This window comes from Acyrthosiphon pisum, chromosome A1, assembly GCF_005508785.2.
Source record: "Acyrthosiphon pisum isolate AL4f chromosome A1, pea_aphid_22Mar2018_4r6ur, whole genome shotgun sequence".
NCBI classification, from domain to species: Eukaryota; Metazoa; Arthropoda; class Insecta; order Hemiptera; family Aphididae; genus Acyrthosiphon; species Acyrthosiphon pisum.
Window position 1 is genome coordinate 140,713,271 of NC_042494.1, and position 24,597 is coordinate 140,737,867.

Genomic DNA, 24,597 nt, shown 5'->3' on the forward strand with positions numbered 1-24,597 from the left:
CATGTATCAAAATACTAAGAAAAATATTCTGCTTTGGAATATAAATTTAAAACCCTATGTTGTCATTCAAAAAAGTAAAAAACTTAAAAAATTATAAGGATAAAAAATATTTAAAAATATAATTTTTTAAGAAAAACGTTGTTTTATAAGGGACTTGAAAGTGTGTAAAAAAATATTTTCAAAAATATTTACACTTTTTGAAATAATGAGTGTTGTTTGATAAAAGAATCACTCGGTATATAGGTACCCACTTATGCCGGGTTGCATAAAAAATGTATTAGTTCAATAAAATTTAATCGACCAATATCGTGGGCCATTAAATCTTGTTTAAGAGATCATTAGCTCCCTATAATATGGCTTCGTTAAATGTTTACTAGAAGTAATGTCAATGCAATCCGGCATTAGTAATATATGTACCTAATATTAATATATTTATATGGGCTAACAGACCGTATTCGCTCAGAATCGTTTTTCGTATGTGATACGCTTTATAGGTAGGTAGCTAAAATTATATTTTTCAATTAATGAGTACCGATATTGAGCGTTCCGTATATTGGATGTATTGGCACTTGGATGGTTTTATCGAGATCATCGTTAATTATGATTAGGTACCGTATTAAATTATACCTATAGGCTATAATCTATATTGCATTGGTACCTATCTGTATTTCACGATTAGAAATATTCATTATACATATAGGAAAATAGGAACTAACCATTTTTTTTTATTTCAAAGCAAAATGGACAGTAGATGAAAACAGAATCTCATTTTTGCAGGAAAATTGACCCACCCAATAAAAATATTACCTACAACTGTTTTGAGATCTCTCACATCCTTATTAGCGCTTAAACAAATAGTTTCTAATGGACATTATGACTAATAAATGATTACCTTTTCAATTGTACTTAATAGGTACTTGGAAACCGATACTTTTTATAAAATGGCAACAGCAGCTGACGAAAATACGGACTTGAGTCAGTACAAGCATCGCCGCCATGAATTATCGTATTCAAAATTAGACGAATTTCGCAAGTAAGATAACGCATGGAAGTAAAATATTTATACTTTTATGGCATCATGATATTTTGTTTGTTTAGAGGTGATACAGTGTGGGACGTTACTTTAAAGTCACCCGACGGAATAGAAATACATGCTCACAAATGTGTGTTGGCATCCCAGAGTGAATATTTTGAAAGTATGTTCATTCGGGGATTCAAAGAGGCCACTCAAGATGTTATCCAAATCAATGATATTAGCAGTGATGTTTTGAAAAAAGTAATCGATTTTATGTACACGGGTGAATTGGTTACGATCGAAGAAGATAACGTTGAAGTAATGATTTTTTATTCAGCTAGACGTCAGACGAACATCATTTATTCTATAATATACCTACCGTAAATGCTTAATGCTATAAACGTTTTATTTTCAAAGGAAATGTTGAACGCAGCTGATATGTTACAAATGGAAGATATTCGAAATGAATGCGTTAAATACTATATGTGTATGGTGCATGACATAAATTGTTTGGAGTTCAAAGAAACAGCCGATTTAAGAGCGATGACTACATTGTCTGAAATTTGTTTAAATTATGCTCTACAACGCTTTCTGTTAGTTGATGTATCGTATTATGTTTATGTAGAAAGTTTAGGGCATGGATTAAAATTCTCTAGAAACTGCGAAAAATGCTTTGAAAGTCGATTTAATATGAATAATTGTAAATGCCATAAATAGTTTTAATATTTAAAAAGTATTCGTGTTACTAAACAGCATTTTAATAAAACATTTTCAATAACGAGATCGTTTAACATGTTACATAATTTAACTGCAAATCAATGCAGATCGCAATAAAAATGTTTTAGTCCATCTCGTTCTCGATTTAAACTTATGAACACTATAATATTGAGATTAATTTTTCCTAAGTACCTATTCGACGTAACAGCGAGAAAATCACCAATGTTTAGTTTAAAAACTTCCTATATATGAAATATCACTGTCTTAGGTATAAATTGCAAAAAAGCTCGTTCGGTTATATAAAAGCCTTATTATTCATATCAAAAAACTTTATGAATTAAATTTTGTTCGTGAACACCAATGTTTTAGAACACTTAAAACAAAATTATTATTGCATTCCATCTGTTTAACCATGCCTTTATTACAATTATTTTATTACCCATTAATGTTGATGTATACAATTTAAATTTATTTCGTAGCCATATAGCCGAACATAAATCTTTTTTGAAAGCCGACGTAACACACATAATACAATTGATAAAAAGCGATGATTTGCATGTTACAAAGGAAGAACCAGTTCGTATACTTTTATTAAAATAAAATCAATACAATATTCCATAGGCAGCATCTTTGGTGGGGGTACAGTAAAATCATCAATTCCAATCATGACAGCTGTCAACATTATTAATAAGGACTATTTTCTTAGTATCAGGTACCTACATTAATTATTGGTTAATGTTGTAAAATAAAAATGTTTTTAAACTCTTATAATTACCTATCCTGTAATCGTAGAATAATATTTAAAGTGTGATAACTGATAAACATAATATTTAATATTTTTTTTTATTGAAAACATTAATATTAAGCTTGAAATAAAGTAAAATGTTAGGGGGATGGAGCCCCGCACGTAGACTGTGGTAAATGTATGACACCTTAGTGCCGCCTATGGCAATATTTTTGGTACATTTTTATTACTATCATAAGTACCTAGGTAATTTAATGAAAACTAAACATTTTTCAGGTGTATGAAGCTATCATAAAATGGGTGAAATACGACGCAGAAAAACGAAAACATTTATTGCCAGATTTATTGGCAAATGTTAGGCTAGTATTTACTTCGAAAGATTTTCTGGTTGAAGAAGTTATATCACATCCACTCATTTCTTCTAACAAGGAATGTGAGTTCAAGCTGATTTTATAAATAAATTAAACAATTGTAGCATATAGTAATAATATAATATCATATTATATAAAATATATAAAATGATTATGTTAACTATTTAGGCTTGAATATCGTCAATAAAGTAATCGTCCATTTTAATTACAAATACGGAGATTCATTGTCAAAGATAATTAAAAATGTGAAACCTAGAAAGCATACTACAAGGGTAATTTTGTAAAAATACTGCATGAATATTACTTTACTGGATGTAGAATACAGATTGATTAATAATTAATAATTTTAATTTTACGAATTTGTATGAAATCACGTTACCTACCCCCTCCTTTTATTTGCTCAAAACTAACCAAGAATTAGTAAGTACTCGCGTATACAACCAAAAAAATTCGAACAAAATCACGAATTATTTTGTAGAAGACATGTAGGCTGACAGTAGGCCGTCTCCGCTCAAAATCTTCTTTCGTCGTACCTATATAATGATTTAACATTGAGTTAAAATTTAACATAATATCCATCAAAGTTGTAGCCGGTGACCTACAACTCAATGATGAGGTGCACTCGACACCAAAGGGGCGTGCTCAGCCTAGTACACCAGCTATATACTACCTATATACAGCAGGGTGACCCCAGTTTTTAGATACCTCAATAAATATATATTTTTGTAATATTTATTTATTCTTTTATCTAATAAATTTTTGTATTGTGAATTGAACAGTTAACCATGGATGAGATGAGGCGTCTACGACATTATAATTGTTCGGACTCACCAGGACGTCCAGAAAGAGGACCAATAGACCTTAGTGATTATTTCAAAGATTTCGATTTAAATCATCATTTCCCACAAATCGAATGGAATCAATATATGAATGAAGATAATTTTCACACACGATTCAGCGAACCATGGAGAGGTATTAATGAGGGCACTACTGATGATGATGAAGAAAGTGTTGACTAGTATGAACATAATTTTCTACTCAATAAATAAAAACAAATGTTTGATATTAAATTTATTTAAAACTTTAACTGAACAATTATTAGGTACTGTTCAATACAATACAGTATATACAGTATAAAATGTGTGAAAATAAAAATTATAAGCATAGACCTTATGTCCTTATCTTATCTGTCCAAGTAAATGATATACTATATATTTATAATAAATAATATAATTGCGCCGAACGGGACCGATATTGTATCCTTTCTTACGTAGGTAATACGTTTTAATTCATTAATGGACAGTTTAGATATTACAGTATTAATACTTACCTACTATATATACGCCATAATGTATTACTTTTTTTATATTGTCATCAAGCATACAATCATTTTTGGACCTTGATTGTTGGATACATCAATCATACATGACTATTCATTAATTAGTAATTAAAAATAACTTTAGAAAACAAATTTAAAATAAAAAAGATTCTTTGATAAAAATCGTATAGGTACATATCTGACCAATGAATATTATAGATATTAGAAATACGATTTACATAAAAATTCAAGGAACTAAATGCTCATCCGGCTTTTGTATATTTAATAATATGTGCCATAAATATTTTCCAATATTTTCAATCGCACACAATTATAGTGGGGTACCTATGTAGTGCTGTATTTAAAAATAAAAAAAAAAATAAAAAATTATCTGTTACAAAGTTACCTATGGAGTATTGACTATATTGAATATAATCATTCATTATACTGTTTACAAATTAATATTTTTAAGTTTAATATGTTTATATAATATATATGTTTACATATGTGTACGCATAACATTTACGATTTTTACGATTTATACATACAAAAATATATAATACAATTAATCATTAAGTCTGAAACACATATTATATTATTATATACTCAAATACATTTATGTATTATGTTATTATTATATTTTAAAATATTTACTCATTATACATAATTTTCATACTCAACCTTAAAATACATTCAATTGGTTTTTTAAGGTTTATATTTATCACTTAAGTATTTAAGTATCATAAAAAATATTTTTTTTTTTTTGAAAAATTGTACCTGCATCGTAAATAACGAATAAGGAAATACAAAATATAATACCTTAGTCATATTGCATTATTTGTGTAAGCCCTAAGGTAACAATTATTATTTATATGTATAAGAGTGTCGCATTTACTATTATTAAAGTACCTACACAAATATGACTGTACACCTGTTTATTAATATTGTTATTCTGCTGTACCTAATACCTATATTCTCCGCGAGTTTTATTACGATTTCGTCAAAAATTGTGTACCCGCTTTATAGATATAGAAGCATTAATCTATGAGCGTTTATGGTTTATTAGTTAATTACACTATATTTTACAAAATATCCAATAATAACACCGATTACAATAAACCTTTGGATTCACTCACAAAGAGAATACAATAGGTACATATGTATACAGTGAAATTAATTGTCTATATCGTTTTATAGTCCACACAATAATGTGGAGAGCAAATTTGAAATATCTAAATAATATATTATAAAATGTATTATTATATCTTTCGTAGGTATTTAATATTTTACATACATCGTGCGTAAACCATCGGAGGATGTAATATAGCCAAATATTATACTACATACTAGGTACCTAATAGTAACCAGCTAGTTATTGTATCTCACTATCTCCATGGTATAGCAATTAATTTTCACTCAACGACAATAAATAGACAAATTTCTTAACGAGAAAAAAATACTTAAATATTCGGTTATAAAATAGCACTCTATATAATTTTTTGTTCAGTGAATAAAATGGAAGGATAATTTAACGACATAGGTATTATGTATACAATTGTCTTAAGAGGCTGTCAGCACACTATTTGTTTTCTCTCTCTGGCTCACACGCAACATAGACAAAATGCATTTACGCAAAATCATTTTTTTTATGTGTTTAAGTAATCTTACCCATGACAAAAAAGATAGAGAATAATATTTTTGAGGGAATGACATATCGATTTGTCTAAATATTGCCTCAAAACAATTATTTAAACATTATTTAAATTTACAACATTTTTTTATTTATTTTGAAAGTCGAATACAAAGTCAAATAATAATAAAATATAAAATCGATATGTCATTACCTCAAAAATATTATTCTCTATCTTTTTTGTAATAGGTGACTTTACTCTAAGATTACTTAAACGCATAGAAAAAATTATTTTGCGTAAATTCGTTTTGTCTATGTTGCGCGTGTGCCAGAGAGAGAAAACGAATAGTGCGCTGACATCCTCTTAATAATATCTGGCTGAATAATGGTTATTATGCTGAACATCGATTGTTGAGTTTTTCTATACTTCTAAATATAATATATGTTGGTCATAAGTTATAGGTAGGTAGGTAAGTACCTACCTCAAAAAATGTGTATCTTATAAAAATTAAAACAGTGTAACGCTTTTAACGAACAAGATGATCACTATCGATAAATCGTCAAACTATTTAATATATACCTCTACCTACACGGATTCACTGAGGAAGTGTACATAAAATCTAATACTATTATACATATAGTTACATGGATAAAAATAATTACAACTACACAACACAAATAGTACATTGATAATATTTTGATCACATCGTACCTACCCTATATAAGTTATATTGTTATAACACATGGCGCGAGTGATTTTTTAAGTAATGTTCATTTTTCACTCGAATAATACATTTATTCAAATTTTGATTTTTAGAATTTTTTAGCGGACGCTATAAACTCGCATGTGTTTTCTCTGTCTTACAAATGTAAAACATTGCAAAAACTGTTTTTCGAGGGTAACCACTCAGCCTTTAGTCCACGCTAAGCAACTAAATTGTCCACACTATAAAGAAGAGAACATTAACTGTCAACGTCGTTTTTAGGGTTCCGTACGGTAAAAAAGGACCCTATTACTAAAGCTCTGCTGTCCGTCCATCCGTCCGTCCGCGGTCCGTCTGTCACCAGGCTGTATCTCATGAACCACGAAAGTTAGAAAGTTGAAATTTTCACAGATTAAGTATTTCTGTTGCCGCTATAATAACAAATACTAAAAATCCTAGAATATATAATTTAAGCAGTGTTGCCAACATGTTTATTGCTGATGATGGTACGGAACGCTTCGTGCGCGAGTCCGACTCGCACTTGGCTTTTTTCGATATAAGAACTTAAATAAAAATTATTTAAGTTTGAAAATTAATTATTTTTGAGTTCTTCAAACTTGGATAACATTTTTAGTCATCTTAAGCAGGTATACCTACCGTAAGACATATTTCCAAATCTATGATATTTTTTGTACTACTTAAGGAGTGTTCTGTGGCGATACAAACTTCTGTTTTTCGAATAATTATTAATTACGGTAACACAATTAATGGTATTGCCAGTAGTATATTCATTTTTTTCGAATATCTCTTATTTTATAACCCCAGTCGGTTTCCTTCGCTCGCCCCACAGGCTAAAAGTTCATTCAAAAATATACGAGAATTTTGTTCTACAAAAATAGTTATTTAATACTCTCCCACATAGGCGACCAATAGGTGGCTTCACATATTCCGAATTCGCTAATAAAAAAAAGAAACTTGGATCGATCGATCAATAAAAAAATAAATAGAATGAAACCAACTACATTCTCCCTTATATAAAACTATAAAAAGCTAACGCCTAAAAATTAAAATGTGATCACACTATCACAGGCTATAATCGCCGCCCGATCAAGCAAACCAAGACTGTGGTCTATGAGAACACTGTAGGCCCTAGACTTACCAACATTGGTCTGATATCTTTTTTCATATTGCCTTTTATATATTTTTTGTTTTCAGTTTCTTTTTTCCAATATTATAAACCATGGCTTTTAAAAGTAGGATTATTTTCATATTTGATATTAAATAATATTAAATATATATTATATTTTTTTTTTTTTTTATTAATAAAAACCTCGGCATTTAGGGCCATTGGCTACTTCAAATTTATGGGGTTACATTGGAAGGTAATTGCTTAACATTAATACACATATTATTTTACAGAAGGTTGATTAAATTAGAATTGATTTAAATATATATTATATTAATACTAATGAATAATATTGATGGATATTATCATATTTATTAAAATATTGTTAGATTATATATTATTATTTATTATTCATATATCTTTCCACATATATTAAAAATAATAAAATTATTTTGTTTACACAGTAAAATATTTTTTCTCATTTTTCGTATTAACCGAGTATATTTTTATTTATTTGAACAGAATAATGGGTCCCAATAATCATAGGCGTGTCTACGGTGGCAGCCTATAGGTTCAGGGCTGCCCCTGAAATTTTTGAAAGGTGCTGGTCAGCCGAGTTTTAAGTCAGAAAAGTTACATTTTTTTTTTTTTTAAACTTGATTTTTTTGTGGGTATCGTTATAATTACCATTTACTTATAAAGATTGATTTCCTGACTTCCGAAATCGAAAAAACCTGTTATAAAGACTTGAGACAGATGAAAATGGTACGGTACCTACGCATCTAGGTAGGTATCTATTATTGATATTATTGTTGTATTATTTTTGATTTGTAGCTGTATGTGGTGTAGATGAATAATATTTCTGAAGTTACTGAAGATTATTATTGTAATTAGATAATTTAGACTTTTTTTAAATTATATAAATATTTCATTGTGGAGGGAGCTTAAAAAGTTATGGCTTTGGGTGTATAGAGCTTTTTTCAGTTCACTAATAAGGTAACGCCGGTTATTAGCTATAGGCTGCCCCTGCCGATGAAGTCTAGTCACGTCTATGCCAATAATGAACATAGTCGTATTCGCACATAGGGCCCACGAAGAATTAACCAATAATAATTATATTATAAAATATATTGAGGTTTATATGACAGACCGAAAAAAAAAATTAAAAACACACGCATCATTGTAAAATTAAATATCAATACATTTATCGCCTCACCTGAAGTCTTATTTTTACATAGGAATCAAAAAATCGGCAAAAAAGCTTTAAAAAGGGTTATCCCCTAAGGTCTTGCCCATCTAATTGCTGAAAGTTTTATCACGGCATTGCATTCCAGAACACAGAAGACGCGTTATTTAATTTATATATTACAGTTAAATTTTCTGTCCAAGTATATTTTATTTATGTATTTTTTAGTAGGCGTGTATATTTTTTTGAGAGTGAACAGTTTGAACTTTGAAGGGGTGGGTGGTCAAAAAAATAGTAGACAATCTGCCACATAAATCTGAACACGCCAACGATTATTTCAAAGTAGGTACGTGAACTTGTTCATTTGAAAAAAAAAAAAAGAACGTGAGCGAGTTCCTTTTTTATGCACTGAACTTCCTGGATACTTACTCAATTTTCAACATGTTGAATGTTAATTAATAAGAACATTGTCATAGTAAAAATAAGTAAACGACTTATTACAGAACAAGACAGTGTTACCAGTTGCTGCTAGAACCTGTTGTATAGAAATGTTGGTCACTTGGTCACACCGTACACTGCCCGCGTTTTCAATACCAACCGTGATAGCCGAAGCTGATAAGAAGTCTGTCCACAAGTGATTAAATAAGTAAAAAACCACCATAGTCTACACTAGTACCACTAGTACACTGACCACGTGCTTAAGCTTGTAGCGTCTTGATAAAGGATCAAGTGAACATTGAACAAAACAAATTTCAATAGTCAATATTTTTAGTATTTTTTTATCGCCGAAAACCTGAAAATGCTCTTAAGATATTATCGTGGTGAAGACGGTACACGGGTTTACACTTTAAAGGTAACGTAAACGTTTCTGTCACGGTAATTGCCTAGATTTGTTTACTTACATTTGAATAGGACTGGATGTAATAATTGTGGAAAACAGATTTGACTATTTCCTTCAAACCTTACAATTACGAATAATTTAAATTATACTATAACATACATGCATTTGTCAATGGACAAATATAAGGACTATTAACACTCGTAAAACTAGGCTTGATAATATTTTTTATAAATTAACTCTACAATTAATATTAATATATTATATTTTCATTTATGAATAGAAAATGGATCCTTCTGGCAACCAAACTTTAAGCGCCCATCCAGGTAAGACTGCTACTATTATTATTACTTTTTTTTTTTTATTAAGAATCATATTTAATGACTATTAAAATTTTAGCACGATTTACACCAACTGATCAACATTCCAAAGAACGGATTCGTATTAAGGAAAGATTTGGACTTCTGCCCACACAAAAACCAGCACCACAATACTGAAATCATACATTGACACACCAAAGAAAAAAGTGAAAAAAAAATGAATTGAAAACCCAATTTGTCAACTTTAATTCAATAAAATAAATAATTTTTTATCATATAACATTATCACAGAGTTTGTTTTCAATTAAACCTATAACACACAAGAAATGTAAATTTTATGAATGTAACGAGTGCTTTAAAGTTTTAAATTAACAATAATCAAAGTTTAAAATAACAATAGGTATACTAAATTGTATACTTATAACTAGGATAGAAACAATTAAAAATTATAAATTTCAGTAAACTTTTGCATTGATTTGGAATTTAGTTTATGGGTTACATCTAAAATGAGACTGAAAGCTTTTAAATACCTCAATCTATTAAAGATAGGTGTTAATGTAACATTTTTATTTTTTTCTCTGTATACAAGACCTCTGCGGTATGATTGAAGTGATTTTGATATGTTTGCATCACAGTCAAGTTTAATATCTCGAAGACAGTAATGTAGTTGTTTGTTGTAATCCTAAAAATATAAATTATATATTACCTACTGTATACATTTAAATTTAATTAATTATTCAATACTACCTCAGAAGAATCCCATACTGTACATAGGCCAACCATAGCTTGTAACCGAGTCTCTAGTAATAGATTAGATAGAATAAACTGAGACAAATTATTGGACGTTAATTCAGTATTATATGGAAATACATAACTTTCAGCTTTTCTATATAGACCAAAAAGTAAAATGATATAAACAATTACCTAGTTAAAAAAAAGTTTTTTTTATAAATATTATAATTACTTTTTAGCAGGAAAAATTATAATTGAAGGATATGTTTGAACAGTCAAATGCCAACTTAAATCATTGTTGCTAGCATTGAAGCGGAAAAATTTTAGATCTTTGACATTTCGCATTAAACGAGCGACACTTAACAGCACATGTGCAACAACTTGACAATACGCACAAAATGGAGTATAAAAGTATACTACAACATTCTATAAAAAAAAAAAAAAAAAACATTACATTTTATTTTAATATTTACAATTGGTAAACATTACATCGGTGTTGTTGAATACTGCATCATTAAATGTGTTGGAATTTAATGTTTCAATGTAGACTGTTTCTTTGCCTTTTCCTTTTCCTTGATATAAATGAAAGTTAATATCAAGATCAGCTGATGACCGTAAATGTCGTTTTGCTCGATTTTCAAGAAAATCTATCAGTAATTTTGTCATTGTATCTTTTGTAACATGACTAGATTTTGGTAACGTATGCACCATTTCTGACTAGAAAAAAAAACATGACAATTAGAAACTAGTAAAAGTCAACGTGGTTCATTAAAACCAAAAAGCATTTATGTATGAGAAAACAAGATATCAAGTATTTCATAATATGTGTTGTCTTGCATTCGAGACATGTTATGTCTACACATAATACATCAAAATGTACATCAATCCCAATTTTGTGTTGTTAGCTTAAATATTAGAGTGAATTGACCTATTATCAAACTTTTATGTAAGAACATTATCTGTGTTCTCTCATTGGTTTTTAACAATGTTGACATTTTTTAGTGATTTATGAGTACATAAAATATTAATATTTGAAAATAATCATCATTCACTTAAAAATTTAGATATCAATAAAAACCAAAGAGAGAACACAAATATTGTTCTTACATTAAAGTTTGATAATAAGTCAATTCACTCTAATATTTGAGTGAATCACTCTAAATGTTAAGGGGATACGATACCGTGATTTTCTGTTTTTGTCTAACACACACACGACTAGGATTTTAGACTGGTTCTTTGCCAAACATACTAATTGATCTAATGAAGCGATAAGAATTCTCAAAACAGATTTGAATTTGTCGTCGAGTCTACTTGAAATCAACTTTCCCACATTTTTGATTTTTTGATTTTAACTTCTCCAAAAATTAAAATACGTCAATTTTTAAATACTCTTTTTTAATATTACATTTATAGGAATTTGGGGAATAATATCAAACGTGTGGGAAAGTCGATTTCAAGTCGATTTGACTACAAATTCAAATCTCTTTTCAAAATTCTTATCGCTTCAATAGATCAATTGGAATGTTTGGCAATGTGTTAGACAAAAACAGACATTCATGGTATCGAATCCCCTTAAGAATACAAAATTGAAACATATGCAGGTATGACATCCTTTTAAGAATGTATTCACATTTTTTGGATTAAAATATTGATTCAAAAATATGAATCAAAATATAACTATAGGATTATCTAGATAAAATAATTTTTTGATTAATACTGAAATAAATTGATATGGGTATAGACCGTATAGTATACCGGATTCACAAAAATATCTAGGAAATTACCTGCAGTCATATCTATTATAAAAATATATAACTGGTAATTATCAATCTTATATTATAGTCACTTTAAAATAATAAAAACTTAATCTAGATAAATATAAAGAAATGATTAAATCATCGTCAAACTAAACCTCCATATGCTATATGCAATGAAAAAAAAAACTTATCTGATAAGTACACATGAAAAATTCCAACAGCACACACACATAAACGACAATAAACATTCCCATTCTATAGAAAACTTAATAAATCAACTTTGCCAATGCCTTTCTAAATTTAAACAAATAATTTTTATAGTTAAAAAATGACTTAACAAAAAAGCATTCAGACGTAACTAATATTATCATAAAAACCTATCAAAAAAGGATTTTAAATCCAGAAAAACTTCACACATCCTATATATCATAATATAGCCCCATAAGCCTCCCTAAATTTTACAAACTATTGGAAAAATTAATACTTAAAAACTCTACTCCATTTTAATAAGAAATAATACATAATTTGGTTTGAAATATTAACATTAAACCATACACTAAACACTGTAATTTTTTTTTATTTCATCACGTCATCCATGGAAAAAAAAATACTACTGCTCTGTATTTTTAGATGTAGCTTAGGCATTTATTCATTTCTGACTCACTGTTTTACTCGACAAACTCAAAATTTTAAAGAATCTAGATCATTCTATCTTTCTTTAAAAATCGGATTCAACCTTTTAAAGTATCTTGTGGTAATGCCTGCTCTGAAGTATCTTTGCACCAACTCTTCAATATTTAAACTTAAGATATTCTACAACAAATATCTTGAATGTATAGACTACTAACACGAACAACTCACATTAAAACAAAAAGAAAATCACAATATAGACTTCATCAAACTTTATTAAAATCAAAACTACCACAGCAAAAGAAAAAAAATTATAATATACAAACTACCAATCTCTCTTTTGGATTTTTATAAAATTCAATTAGCATTCAAAAACTCAAATATAAAAATTATATAGTCCTAATGAATATCCCTTAGAACAATAACCAATGCTTTATGGGATGTTATTAATTGAACCCTTCATAAAGATCATCAGGCATCTAAACTCTGATCATGTAAAACTCATTTCATATAAAATTAGTTTCTTTTTATCAAATTTACTTAGGTATGTATTATATTACTTAAGGTATTGTAAATAAATAAATAAAAAAAAATGTTTATAATTTATGAAGAAATAGTTTTTTTTTTATAAGAAACATAGAATCTATACTAGGCACTAAGCATAATAGGTATATGTGATAAGAGACTTAAAAAATAACATGGTAGACGTGATTAAGAAGTTACCCACTAGTGACTTTGTTTGGGGGAGTTTTTAAAAAAAATTTTTTTAGAGCATATTTGAACTTTATAATGTATTTATTTAAGCATTTTTGGTTGTGGCAATTAGTGCATATTTTATGTATAAATCTACAATCTACATATTATTCCCTATTAATTCATAATTAATATTATTTTTATTTCATTTAGGTTATAATATTTACCTATAGTAAATACAATATTAGATCAATAAAATTAATATGATTATATAAATAATTAAAATTTTTATCAATATGAATATTTAGTTAATATTATATTTAACAAAAACAATATGTGAATGTGATTAATTTCTAGTGTACAATATTTGTATAAATAAATATGTTGTTCCCAATTTAATCATGAAATTAATATTTCAATAAAACAAATAGCAGCAGCAGCAGTAGTAGTAGAAGAAAAATAATATAATAAAAGTGAGACTTAAAATATTAAAGGCACTTGATTCGCTTCAATCACATTGACATATGTCGGGTCTGTTGTAATATTAAATTTATAAGAAATGCTAAATACAGATTACAGAGCTTAGTTTGCACCACACTTGCTGAAAATAATTTTAAAATGGTTGAAAATTTATTATAAGTTGTTTTTCCTCATGATTAAATAAATTGTTAATAAATTAACAATTTAATTATTTCAATTAATAAACGTATAAAAATTGTTATAGTATCATAACTACATATATATGAAAACAAAGCCATTGTATGTGTACTATGTACTGGTGGCACCGCTAGCACTGTGTCACCAATGGTGCACCAATACCCATACACTACACCTACCAAAAAAGGGTTCACAGAAAAAATAATCTTCTCTTTTCGGATTTTATTTATATTAGCTATTTTTTTTACCCATTAGCGAGCGTTTTCACTTTTTTTCAAAGAGAAAACCTCCGAAGAGCGGACACCTACATGACTAAATTAATCTTAATTTTAAAACGATAAATATAATTAAATTAATAATTTTTTCAATCATAACATAAAACATTAAAATTGCATTCCACATAAGAAAAAAATGGATTGATTTCTTATTGATGAAAAACTTCTATGAAACCCTAATATTTACTTCCAATTGAAAATCAGATACAAATATACAATCAATGTAAGAGAGCAAAAACAAATGTTTAATTTTTTTACATAATTTATACTCAACAATACCTTCATATCATAAATCACAACTGCAGTTCTTTCGCGATAGTGGTTTAAGTTTATTCCAAAAACTTTTGCCGTATGATAATGATGATTTGAATCCAAAGCTAGAAATGTCATACTTTTGTTTGCTAAACACGCTGTTTTTAATGCATCAGTAGTGTTAAATATAAAGGCTTCATCAGGTTTAGAAAACCTATAAAAAAAATTTACATAAATAATAAATTAAAACTAAAATATATTTTCAAAATTTAAAATTATAAGTAAACATGCATATAAAATATATAATATTATTGTGAGTATTATGATACTTGCCTAAAATATTTGTTGGCAAGTAAATTTCTGTAACATTCAGTTTCTTTCAATTGTTCAATAAACTGTTCTGTACTCACATGATTTGATAAGTTAATTTTAGCTCTAATCAAATATAAAGATTAAAGGTGATTGTCTATATTATCAAATAGAATATCTTACATTTTCTTACTAGACTTATCCAAATCATTTGAACAATAACTTATTTTGTGGTCAAAAAATATACTTTTAGACATTTTACATAGAGCTTTATTAAGATAATTCATTTCCACGTTTGTGTCTAAATCAAAATTATCTTGGTTTTCTACTTTTATTGTGGCATTATGTTTTTTAAGAATACCAGCCATCTTATCAGGATACTTATTCATTATTATCTCATGACATTGTTTTACATATTTTGGTCGTTCGTTATAAAAAGCTAAAAAATAAAATTATAATTCTTAGTTTAATAATTAAATTACATTATTAACCTAAAATAATATATTATAATTTAATTAATAGAATTATTTACGTACATTTTATTTCTTTTATCAAATATTTCGCAATATACTTTGCTGGAATGGAAACCGTTTGGCAGTTGAAGTATTCAATACTCAGTAATTGAAACTAAAACATAACATTTGCTTTATTATTAATCTGCTAAACACTATTAAAACAATATTGATTACCATTGAATAAATTGGGTTAAAATTCAAATAAGGATTATGTGGTGTAAACAATAACATAGTAGGTCCACTTTTAAAACTATTATCTAGTATAAGAGATCTGCTGCGAGCAATAGAAGGTACCCATCGTGTTGTTAATCTGGTCTCTTCTATTACCCATTTTCCAAGTGTTTCATGATTCACAAATGATTCGTTAAAAGCCTTAACAAATTTAAGAGCAATTTATATTTTATTTAAAACAATTGTACGCATAATATCTTCTCTATTTTTAAATGTTGTCTAGTATATTCACCAGTGTGTGGTTCCATAGAAGTAACTTAATCAATGGTTCTTTACTACTTAATGGCCAAGTAGCAACACACCATTTGACATACGTTTGCAATGGATCTGCTTTTAAATGATTAATTGCTGCATCCAAAACAATTTTGTATATGTCCCATCCTTGAGTAATTTTAAAATCGACTGATGCTACTAAAACATTCTGATAAACCGACACTATAATAATATAATGTGTACTACTAATATATATAGATAATATGTAATTTTAGTAAATACTTACATGATATTGCTGATGGACTTTCAACAAATCTAATTTGCTATTCAATAATTTTACTGGGCGCTTCATAGTGTCTACAAAACGTGTTATATATGCTGCATCGTTTGGAGGTCCTGAATAATAAATCCCAACTTTGGTGTAATCGTAAGCAACTATCATAGGATATACTTTATTGCCTTTAAGTACTTTACTGCAAATACTTTCAGGTTGCCAACAATTAATAGCAGCAAAATATACCTAAAATAAATAATACTGATTATCACGTAAAAAAATATGTTTTATTTAAACATTTTAACTACTTCGTCTATGTTGTTTTCACAAGCCTCAATGAACGCTTCTTGTGAATCAATAGAATCAGCATCCCATGGAGCGTAGAACATTACAACTGCTACGTCAGCTAGAGTAGCTTTTTCTAATACAGCTTTTAAATTGCCTGTGTAGAAATCCTCAACACACGAATTAGCACGAAAAAATGGTTTTGGTTTTGGGCCTTTGATGTCGTAATCATTTTGTCTAAAATTATGTAAATAAAAAAAGGATCATAAAACAAATACAAATATGTTTCACAACTCTGTACTAATCCAACTTACATGTTTATTATTGTTGCGTATGTAGTGCACGTAACAATCAGCGCAAACAGCAACTCTTTCCCTAGCCGTCGGACGAACATCTTTAACTGCTTGTACCGATTGAACGGTTGATGCGTGGCCTCATCCGGCTGCTCCTTGATGGCTTCTTCTTCCACTACGGTTTTCATTATTCAACCTCATTGGATCCGGTGGATTTTAAGACTGTCAATTAACACACCGAGCCAATACTGGTCGGCACCCGGTCTCTTGACTCGATGACTACGCTGACCAAGAATATACAGATGGATCTCAGCCGTAGGTTTATTGGGTGAGCAACACAAAGTCGAACGATAAATGACGACACTAATAACTAATTTTCAAATCCAAAGATTTGATCTTTGTATACAGCATACGTATTACGTAATACGTGTATCGTGATAATATTATATTTTGTAACGTAAGCTGAAGCTGAGCGGCAGAGCAGAACCGATAGGCGATAGCAGCGATGATTTTATGCCGTACTCCAAATAACTGTGATAATACAGTGTGTTATCACAGAAGTTATTCTGCAGCATTTTACTGATAACGATTAACGTGTAACTGATAAGCAGTGGTCGTTGATCGCCACGATTTTATTTTACCGATTCACCGTCTTAATAAATTCGCCTGTAAATTCACACTTCACAGCCACACCATTAGCTGCGAACCTTCAACGAATGTCGGAGGGAATGAGGTTTCCCCTCGAAACATCAATAATACTAAAAAAATAAATAAAGTATTTTTAATTTACAACAAATTAAGGATTATGACATTTTTTTAAACCTTATATTATTTGATATTATACCAGTTACCACCAGACGTCCAGACATAATTCGTGATTTCTACTAGTGTATAATTACAATAATAATATAACATAATATGTAACCAATAGCAATAGAATAAACAAAAATAGTATTTTTTTTTCGGTGAGCAGAAAAATTCACGAACGATCATAACTTATTACAGGTCACTTGGGTGGGCAATCCTACTATACAATGTTACACGACGATGAGCGTCAGTAAGCACAACTTACCCAACTAATAACTATGGGTGTGTCATTTGACTGCGGCCGATCGAGGATTGCTTGTTTTTTTGTAGTGATTGTAGATTATTTTAGGTAAGTTATAAATTTGTTTTACGAAATGACGTAATTAAAATTTAAATATACAGTTTGAATTTGCATATTATTTCATCATATTTTATGAAAAATGCATATTCGAGAAATTTTTAAAATGTCTGATTTGTTTTAAGTAGTTTTATTATTTTTTTCTACTTATTTACGTATAATAAAATTATGAAATATAAATTATTAAAAATTATATGAAAGTAATCAGTATTACCCAAAACACATTTTCCACTGTAAAAAAAAAAAATCCCATAATGATGTTCAAAAATAATGCATAAAATTGTGGTGCTGATAACAACGATATTATTATAATAATATAATACGAAAGAAAAATTTGACAAAAAAATGTGGAACGCTTCACGATTTTGCGTGTCATCCTTGCGCAGGGGCCATGCTAATCTTCTCTGTATCGTTCCAATTTTAGTATATGTACTGCCGAAGCAAGTACACTGAGTGTAGTTGTTTCACTAGTATATATACTATGCGTTCTAGAATAATCGTCACTTATGAGAGCGAGTCCAACTCGTTCTGTGAGTACGAGATTATCCCGATGCACATATCGCGTTTACAAACTCTCGTCGATAGATCGCAGCACCGTGATGCCTCTTCACGCCGATTTTTATTGTTTACTATGTTATTACTATATAGGGCCGATGATTATAATAATATTATTATTGTGTTATGTGTATGCAGTTAGTGGCCTAAAATAATTAGAAAAATATTTATTTTTGTTTTTTAAAACAGTTAATACTAACGTATTAATTTAAATTAAATTAAAATTATTTATATTTTATACTGCAAATTATTTAAATTATTAATAAAAAAGGGTGTGGTATTTCAGTATATTATTTTGAATTTTTCTTCATCTGAAAACTAAACAACATAATATTTGGTTTATACTACTTTACAGCTTACTGAATGCTGATATTCATAAATCTTGAACACTATATTATTAATTGTATATAATAAAATAAATGTATTTTTAATCTATTATATTTATGAAAATAAAAAAATGTTCATATATTTTATATTTTATTTAAAAAAAATAATTTCCTATTAAATAATTAACTTTAAAAAAAAAATTATGGGCAAATGTCCGCATCAAAAATATTTCGGGGGGAAATGAACCGAAAACAGTCGGGCGGAAAATGTCTATTTTCCCTGGTTATTGGATATTGAAATATTATTTGGATTTTGTTGAATAATGGGACACAAAATAGTATGAATATCTAATATTTAAATAATTAAAAATGTTGATAATACATTATTAGGGCCCGGATTTAAATGCACTTAAAACCATACAAATATGCTCTAAAAAATAGCCAAGATTGCCCCTAAAAATGCATTTTACCTTAAAAATGCCATATATTTTTTTATACAAATTGTAATTTATAAATGAGATATAATTATTGTTTATTCATTTATTATTTTATTAAAAAAAAAAAAATTGAAATATTGACTGCTATGATGTTGCACGCATATGTTTTGGCCGTTTTTGAGGAAATATTATTCATTCTAAACATACCAAAATATATATTAAAATTTATGTAAAATTAACATTCTAAGTAAGCCTATTGTAGGCTTACTAAATTTTGAGTATTGCATTGAACAATAATATATTGTTTAATATGTTCAAACACCAAAGATCTATTCTATTGTCCGAAAGAATATTTTTGTACGTGGAAAAGCTACTTTGATGTCCACAGATGTAATAGGAGCAAATTTCATGTGACAAGTATTGTTTGAAATTAATTCTTCTGATGTTTTTGTACAAGAAAATAGAGAAAAAAAAATTGACTATGTGTATGGGAAAATCTGATACCAGCTAAACCTTCCTAAATATCAAGAAAATAATATTTTGAATAGGCCAAATTTTATATCTATATTAAACAAATATGCATTAAAAACCAACAAAATGACCCAATAATGCTAAAAATGTGTAGCTTTCAAACCCTTATTACATGAAATTAATTATGTACTTTGAAAGCATTGGCGCATTGTGTATGATCAATCTAAAAAATATGCACTTTGCATTGAAATCTGGGCCCTATACATTATAAAGCTAATTATTAAACTTTTCTTTCTAATTTACTCTCAGGTAAAATTGACTTCCCAAATCTTTCTCGCATTAACTTCAAAATTCCAACTTTGGCCACACGTAATAATTATTTGTTTTTTATTCCTGTTTATAAGTTATATCATAAACCATGCTGCTAATAAGTCATTTGTAACAATGATGAGGATTGCTAATACTGAACCGTATCACCCTTCTAATTAATATAATGTATAAATGGTATATTTTCTATTTTGTTTGTTATAAGTTGTTCATCATGATTCATGACATTTTGCTGTTTTTTGTTTCTTATTATATCTTTTATTGTATACTAATATTTCAACCATTGTCCATTGGGCTACTAGCCCGTACTTTCAATAAACAAATAAGGTTTTGTGTAATGTTATTTTCATAACTAAAGAATTATTTAACCGCTTACAATTTTTAACAATGAAGTCAATTATACATTATATTTATTAGTATAAAAAAAAATGTTATATTAATAAAAACTTAAATAATATACCTAATTGCATACTGAAGTATAATATAAAAACAGGTTTGTCTAATATTTATTTAATATAATTCAATTTACAAGGAAGATAATTCAACAAAAAACATTATTTAATACAAAATTCTACAAGATAATATTATGTAATTAATTTAAATTTAAATTCAACAGGCATTACTGAACTTTAATGTTTAGACTGACCAGTTATATCTGAAACTAAGTTTGACAAATTTGGATACTCTTTCTTAGTGCCCGAATCATTTAATACTTTGTTGACTCTGAAACAATTAACGAGCATATAAAAAATTGTTTTAATTACTTTCTTATACTATTTACCCTAATTGAATTGAACGTGTTGATAACTTTTTTTTTTTATTAAGATTATTTAAAAGTTTTCCAGCATGAATTCTTACATTTTGATTTTCTTCAAGAGCTACGAGTATTATTGAAATAACAAACAATACTGGATCGTAGAAAATCCAAGTATTACTAAATTTTAATAACTGTATAACTTCCTGTAAGTATAGAAATTATATATACTTGACGTCAGAAAATATTTTACAGTAGGTGGTATTGGAAGTTGGAACATACATCAATTTTATTCTTGTTGACAAAATTGAAAAGAACATCATAACATTCATCATAAATCCATTCTGCCATTATCATATTTGATTTTAATTTATACACACTTTTCATATGTTTTGGTAAATTAAAAAATTCAGTATAATTGTTTTCTATAAACTTGACAGGCTCTGTAAATACAATAAAAAATTAAACGATAATATAGAAAAAACTTGTGTTAATAGTTTTAGTCGTGCTTATTTTAATATTTTCAAGAGCTTATAATATCATATTATGAAGTATTTTAGTGCTTTTTTGATCATTACAGGTGCTATAAATCCCAAACTCTGATCATGACTGTTATGATTGAACAAAATGTTATAATTTATAAATGCACATATCCGACATGTTCTTAACTTTGTTTTATAATAGATCAATTCACCTTAAAACTAAAGATAACAATGTAAGATCAGTTCTGTTGAACTCTATGTTCTATGTTGAGTGTGTGTCAGAGAATAAAAAAATATAGTGTACTCACATCTTCTTAATATCAACTAGAAAAATGACATGAAATAATAATATAATATTATTATATACAATTTGTTTTAGCAATGAACCAACTGTATGATTAATAGAAAAATGAATAACTAATAACAATATAAATATATTAAAATATCCATAAAATTACTAAAAAAACAGGCCAAGTGCGAGTCGGACGAAGGGTTAGTACTATCATCAGCTATAAACATGTTGGTAACACTGCTTATATTATATATTCTAGGATTTTTAGTATTTGCTGTTCTAGCGGCAACAGAAATACACAATCTGTGAAAATTTCAACTTTATAACTTTCATGGTTCATGAGATAAAGCCTGGTGTCAGTGAGCCCTAATAATCGGAATATAAGGTCCCGCTTTACCTTACGGAACCCTAAAAAACAAGTCCATCTCCAGTCAAAATTGTTTTTCATATGCAATGATTTATCATATAATTATTATATATAAAAAAAAAAAATGCTAACATATCCATTACAGTGACTCAATGATGAGGTACACTCAACACTTATACAGCAGTAGTTTTTAAAATTATTTTAAAACTAAAAACAATTACCCTCATTCTTCCAACCCTCGGAATGCATTCGTTTTACTTGATGTATTAAACATTTTAGTGTCGATGACATGCCATGGTTATTTAATGAGGATACAAGCTTATTAACTGGTATGCTCAAATCATATGTCTAGAAAAAATCTATTTATATTAAACAATTTCTTCATAGCAATTTTTTATTATTACTTTTGATAATATTGGTCCAACTAATTGTAGTATTGTACATAAACAATGAATTTGTAGTTCATTATTTTCATTTTCTTTACTTAAATCTGTAATGCACGACAAAATAACTTTTTTTGGAAAAGCACCCATTCTAAAGAGTTCGCCAATAAATCTATCAAAAATAATACTTTATATAAAAAAAAATAAGGTAATAGTTAATTAAATAATATTAAACCAAAACACACCTGCAATTGCATATGGATTTTTTATTAAAATCGAATTGAAAATTATTTAAAGTGGATATACACCTCTTTGGTACCTGGTAAACAAATAATAGTATATATAAGTGTTAGTGAACCCAACCTTTAAAAATCAGTAAACTTATTTTGAATTTAGAATTACATATAATTTCATACAGGAATTAGGAATAAAAAAAATGTATAAAGGTATTATATTATGTAATATATGTAATATGTTAAGAACCATAAATGATGATGATAATAATAATAATAATAATAATAATAATAAATAATAATCATAATAAAATAAAATGACAACATAACTATTTACCATACTATTTTTTTTCATCTTCTCTTTTAATTTGTTTAATTCTTGTTGATACTCTGTATAAAATACATCATAACATTTTTCTAATAGAACTTTTTGAAATGTAGTTTTAGTATCTGTAGCAAGTTTATTAAACTTGGAGTCATTTATCATACATGCACATATCTGGGCATATACATGTGTATAATTTTGTCTTTTTAAAGCCTAGATGGATATAATGATAGTTTATAATGCAATAAATAAAATAAAAAGTAATAATAATATTATACAAGTTCAATTAGAAGTTAGAACTATATTCATTATTAATATATACATACTCGATCAAATATTATATCTGTTATTTCTTCGAGTAGTTTAACATTATTTATTGGCAAAGCTATCATTTTTGGTGTCATCTTAGCCAAGTTGACATCATTTAAATGATAAACAATCGATCTTACAGTATTTAACACTTCCTAAAATAGTAAAAATTTTAAAAATTAATGATTAAAATGTATAAATATATAGAGAATAAATAATACTTATTAATGCATGAATATTAAATAAAAATTATTTTATCTCTAATTGTTTACACAAGTGCAAGTGCAAGAAAAACGAATAATAACTATTTTATCTCTATGTTGTGTATATTAATACACTATGCCTATGTTCATCCAGGCAGAATATAGTAGAAAATAGCAATCTAGAGACATATGTATCCTGTCTTCATATTCCTACCATTTACTTGTGGTGTTGATTATTGTTTCCGTCAGGTGAGAATGTTGGATAAAATATGTAATTGTAATAATGAAAAATTTAACTTATTTAGTATATTATGATAATTATATATCAAAGATTCATTAAAATTTCATAAATGTGTAACATTGTGTATACCTAACATTGAATACTTACATCAGAGTTATTTATTTGTTCCATAGTGATTTTTTTCAATTTTATCGTCTGCAGAACAAACAATCAACTGAAAATAAAATAAAAAAATTATAAGAAAGAAACAGATTTAAATTTAATAATAATAATAATAAAACTCAAATAATATGTTAAATAAAAAATTTAATTATTTACTACTTTGTACGCATAATAATATTATAGTCCAATATGAATAATATTTTAACAAAGTTTTTAAACAAAATCAAAATGTTGTTTCATTATTCGAAGTATTAGATATTTTTGATGGCAATTTATCTAATTGTTCTTTTAGTAAACCAAGTACAAAAAAATCAAGAATGCTTATCTATCAATATGGTCAGACATATCGATGGGAGGATCTTCGATATTTTGATAGGGGGGCACATATAAAATTGTATAGTTTTAATTTTAATTAATAATACATACATAGTGCATACTATTATTTTTAAGCAACTATGATTATAATAAATAATAAATAA

At 27.6% G+C, this 24,597-nt stretch overlaps 4 protein-coding genes and 1 non-coding gene across 5 annotated transcripts in view; 2 read left to right on the forward strand and 3 right to left on the reverse strand.

Moving 5' to 3' along the window:
- LOC100168925 (kelch-like protein 3) overlaps nt 1-5,094 on the forward strand; it is an 8,550-nt gene extending 3,456 nt beyond the window's left edge. Inside the window, exons 2-8 of the mRNA XM_001945745.5 lie at nt 914-1,033; nt 1,099-1,333; nt 1,433-1,608; nt 2,212-2,308; nt 2,754-2,910; nt 3,017-3,120; nt 3,628-5,094. Coding sequence (XP_001945780.1) covers nt 942-1,033; nt 1,099-1,333; nt 1,433-1,608; nt 2,212-2,308; nt 2,754-2,910; nt 3,017-3,120; nt 3,628-3,867 — 1,101 coding nt within the window. The 5' untranslated portion in view covers nt 914-941 and the 3' untranslated portion in view covers nt 3,868-5,094. The remainder of the gene's footprint in view (nt 1-913; nt 1,034-1,098; nt 1,334-1,432; nt 1,609-2,211; nt 2,309-2,753; nt 2,911-3,016; nt 3,121-3,627) is intronic.
- A 4,381-nt stretch (nt 5,095-9,475) lies between these two features.
- On the forward strand, nt 9,476-10,252 carry LOC100571279 (H/ACA ribonucleoprotein complex subunit 3). The gene is made up of 3 exons (XM_003246949.4): nt 9,476-9,665; nt 9,934-9,976; nt 10,050-10,252. The coding sequence occupies exons 1-3, from the start codon at nt 9,612-9,614 to the stop codon at nt 10,145-10,147; spliced, it is 195 nt and encodes a 64-aa protein (XP_003246997.1). The 5' UTR covers nt 9,476-9,611; the 3' UTR covers nt 10,148-10,252.
- LOC100162089 (thioredoxin domain-containing protein 11) lies at nt 10,193-17,599 on the reverse strand. Its single transcript, XM_001945624.5, has 13 exons — nt 17,108-17,599; nt 16,817-17,030; nt 16,521-16,754; nt 16,254-16,442; nt 15,965-16,162; nt 15,812-15,902; nt 15,459-15,714; nt 15,300-15,401; nt 14,994-15,180; nt 11,192-11,419; nt 10,935-11,128; nt 10,718-10,856; nt 10,193-10,652 (listed from the first exon to the last, which is right to left on the reverse strand). Exons 1-13 carry the CDS (start codon nt 17,272-17,274, stop codon nt 10,410-10,412), a joined length of 2,442 nt encoding a protein of 813 aa, XP_001945659.2. The 5' UTR covers nt 17,275-17,599; the 3' UTR covers nt 10,193-10,409.
- Nucleotides 17,600-18,592: 993 nt separating this feature from the next.
- On the reverse strand, nt 18,593-18,699 carry LOC115033992. Its single transcript, XR_003839334.1, has one exon. It is a non-coding gene; the product is annotated as a U6 spliceosomal RNA (small nuclear RNA).
- A 2,205-nt stretch (nt 18,700-20,904) lies between these two features.
- LOC107884712 (eukaryotic translation initiation factor 4 gamma 1-like) lies at nt 20,905-24,146 on the reverse strand. Its single transcript, XM_016807434.2, has 9 exons — nt 24,104-24,146; nt 23,530-23,667; nt 23,216-23,416; nt 22,891-22,964; nt 22,667-22,817; nt 22,484-22,610; nt 21,404-21,564; nt 21,149-21,327; nt 20,905-21,090 (listed from the first exon to the last, which is right to left on the reverse strand). The coding sequence occupies exons 1-9, from the start codon at nt 24,125-24,127 to the stop codon at nt 20,997-20,999; spliced, it is 1,149 nt and encodes a 382-aa protein (XP_016662923.1). The 5' UTR covers nt 24,128-24,146; the 3' UTR covers nt 20,905-20,996.
- Between the last annotated feature and the right edge of the window lie 451 nt (nt 24,147-24,597).

Excerpts from the sequence above, each read along its gene's own strand:
- LOC100571279 (XM_003246949.4), top strand. The coding sequence starts at position 9,612 with ATGCTCTTAAGATATTATCGTGGTGAAGACGGTACACGGGTTTACACT. Across the intron at positions 9,666-9,933 it reads CACGGGTTTACACTTTAAAG|AAAATGGATCCTTCTGGCAA; the intron begins GTAACGTAAACG and ends ATTTATGAATAG. Across the intron at positions 9,977-10,049 it reads AACTTTAAGCGCCCATCCAG|CACGATTTACACCAACTGAT; the intron begins GTAAGACTGCTA and ends TTAAAATTTTAG.
- LOC100162089 (XM_001945624.5), bottom strand. The coding sequence starts at position 17,274 with ATGAAAACCGTAGTGGAAGAAGAAGCCATCAAGGAGCAGCCGGATGAG. Across the intron at positions 16,755-16,816 it reads GTGAAAACAACATAGACGAA|GTATATTTTGCTGCTATTAA; the intron begins GTAGTTAAAATG and ends TATTTATTTTAG. Across the intron at positions 15,715-15,811 it reads TTTGATAAAAGAAATAAAAT|CTTTTTATAACGAACGACCA; the intron begins GTACGTAAATAA and ends TTTATTTTTTAG.
- LOC107884712 (XM_016807434.2), bottom strand. The coding sequence starts at position 24,127 with ATGGAACAAATAAATAACTCTGAT. Across the intron at positions 22,818-22,890 it reads AAATCCATATGCAATTGCAG|ATTTATTGGCGAACTCTTTA; the intron begins GTGTGTTTTGGT and ends TATTTTTGATAG. Across the intron at positions 21,091-21,148 it reads ACACGTTCAATTCAATTAGG|AGTCAACAAAGTATTAAATG; the intron begins GTAAATAGTATA and ends TAATTGTTTCAG.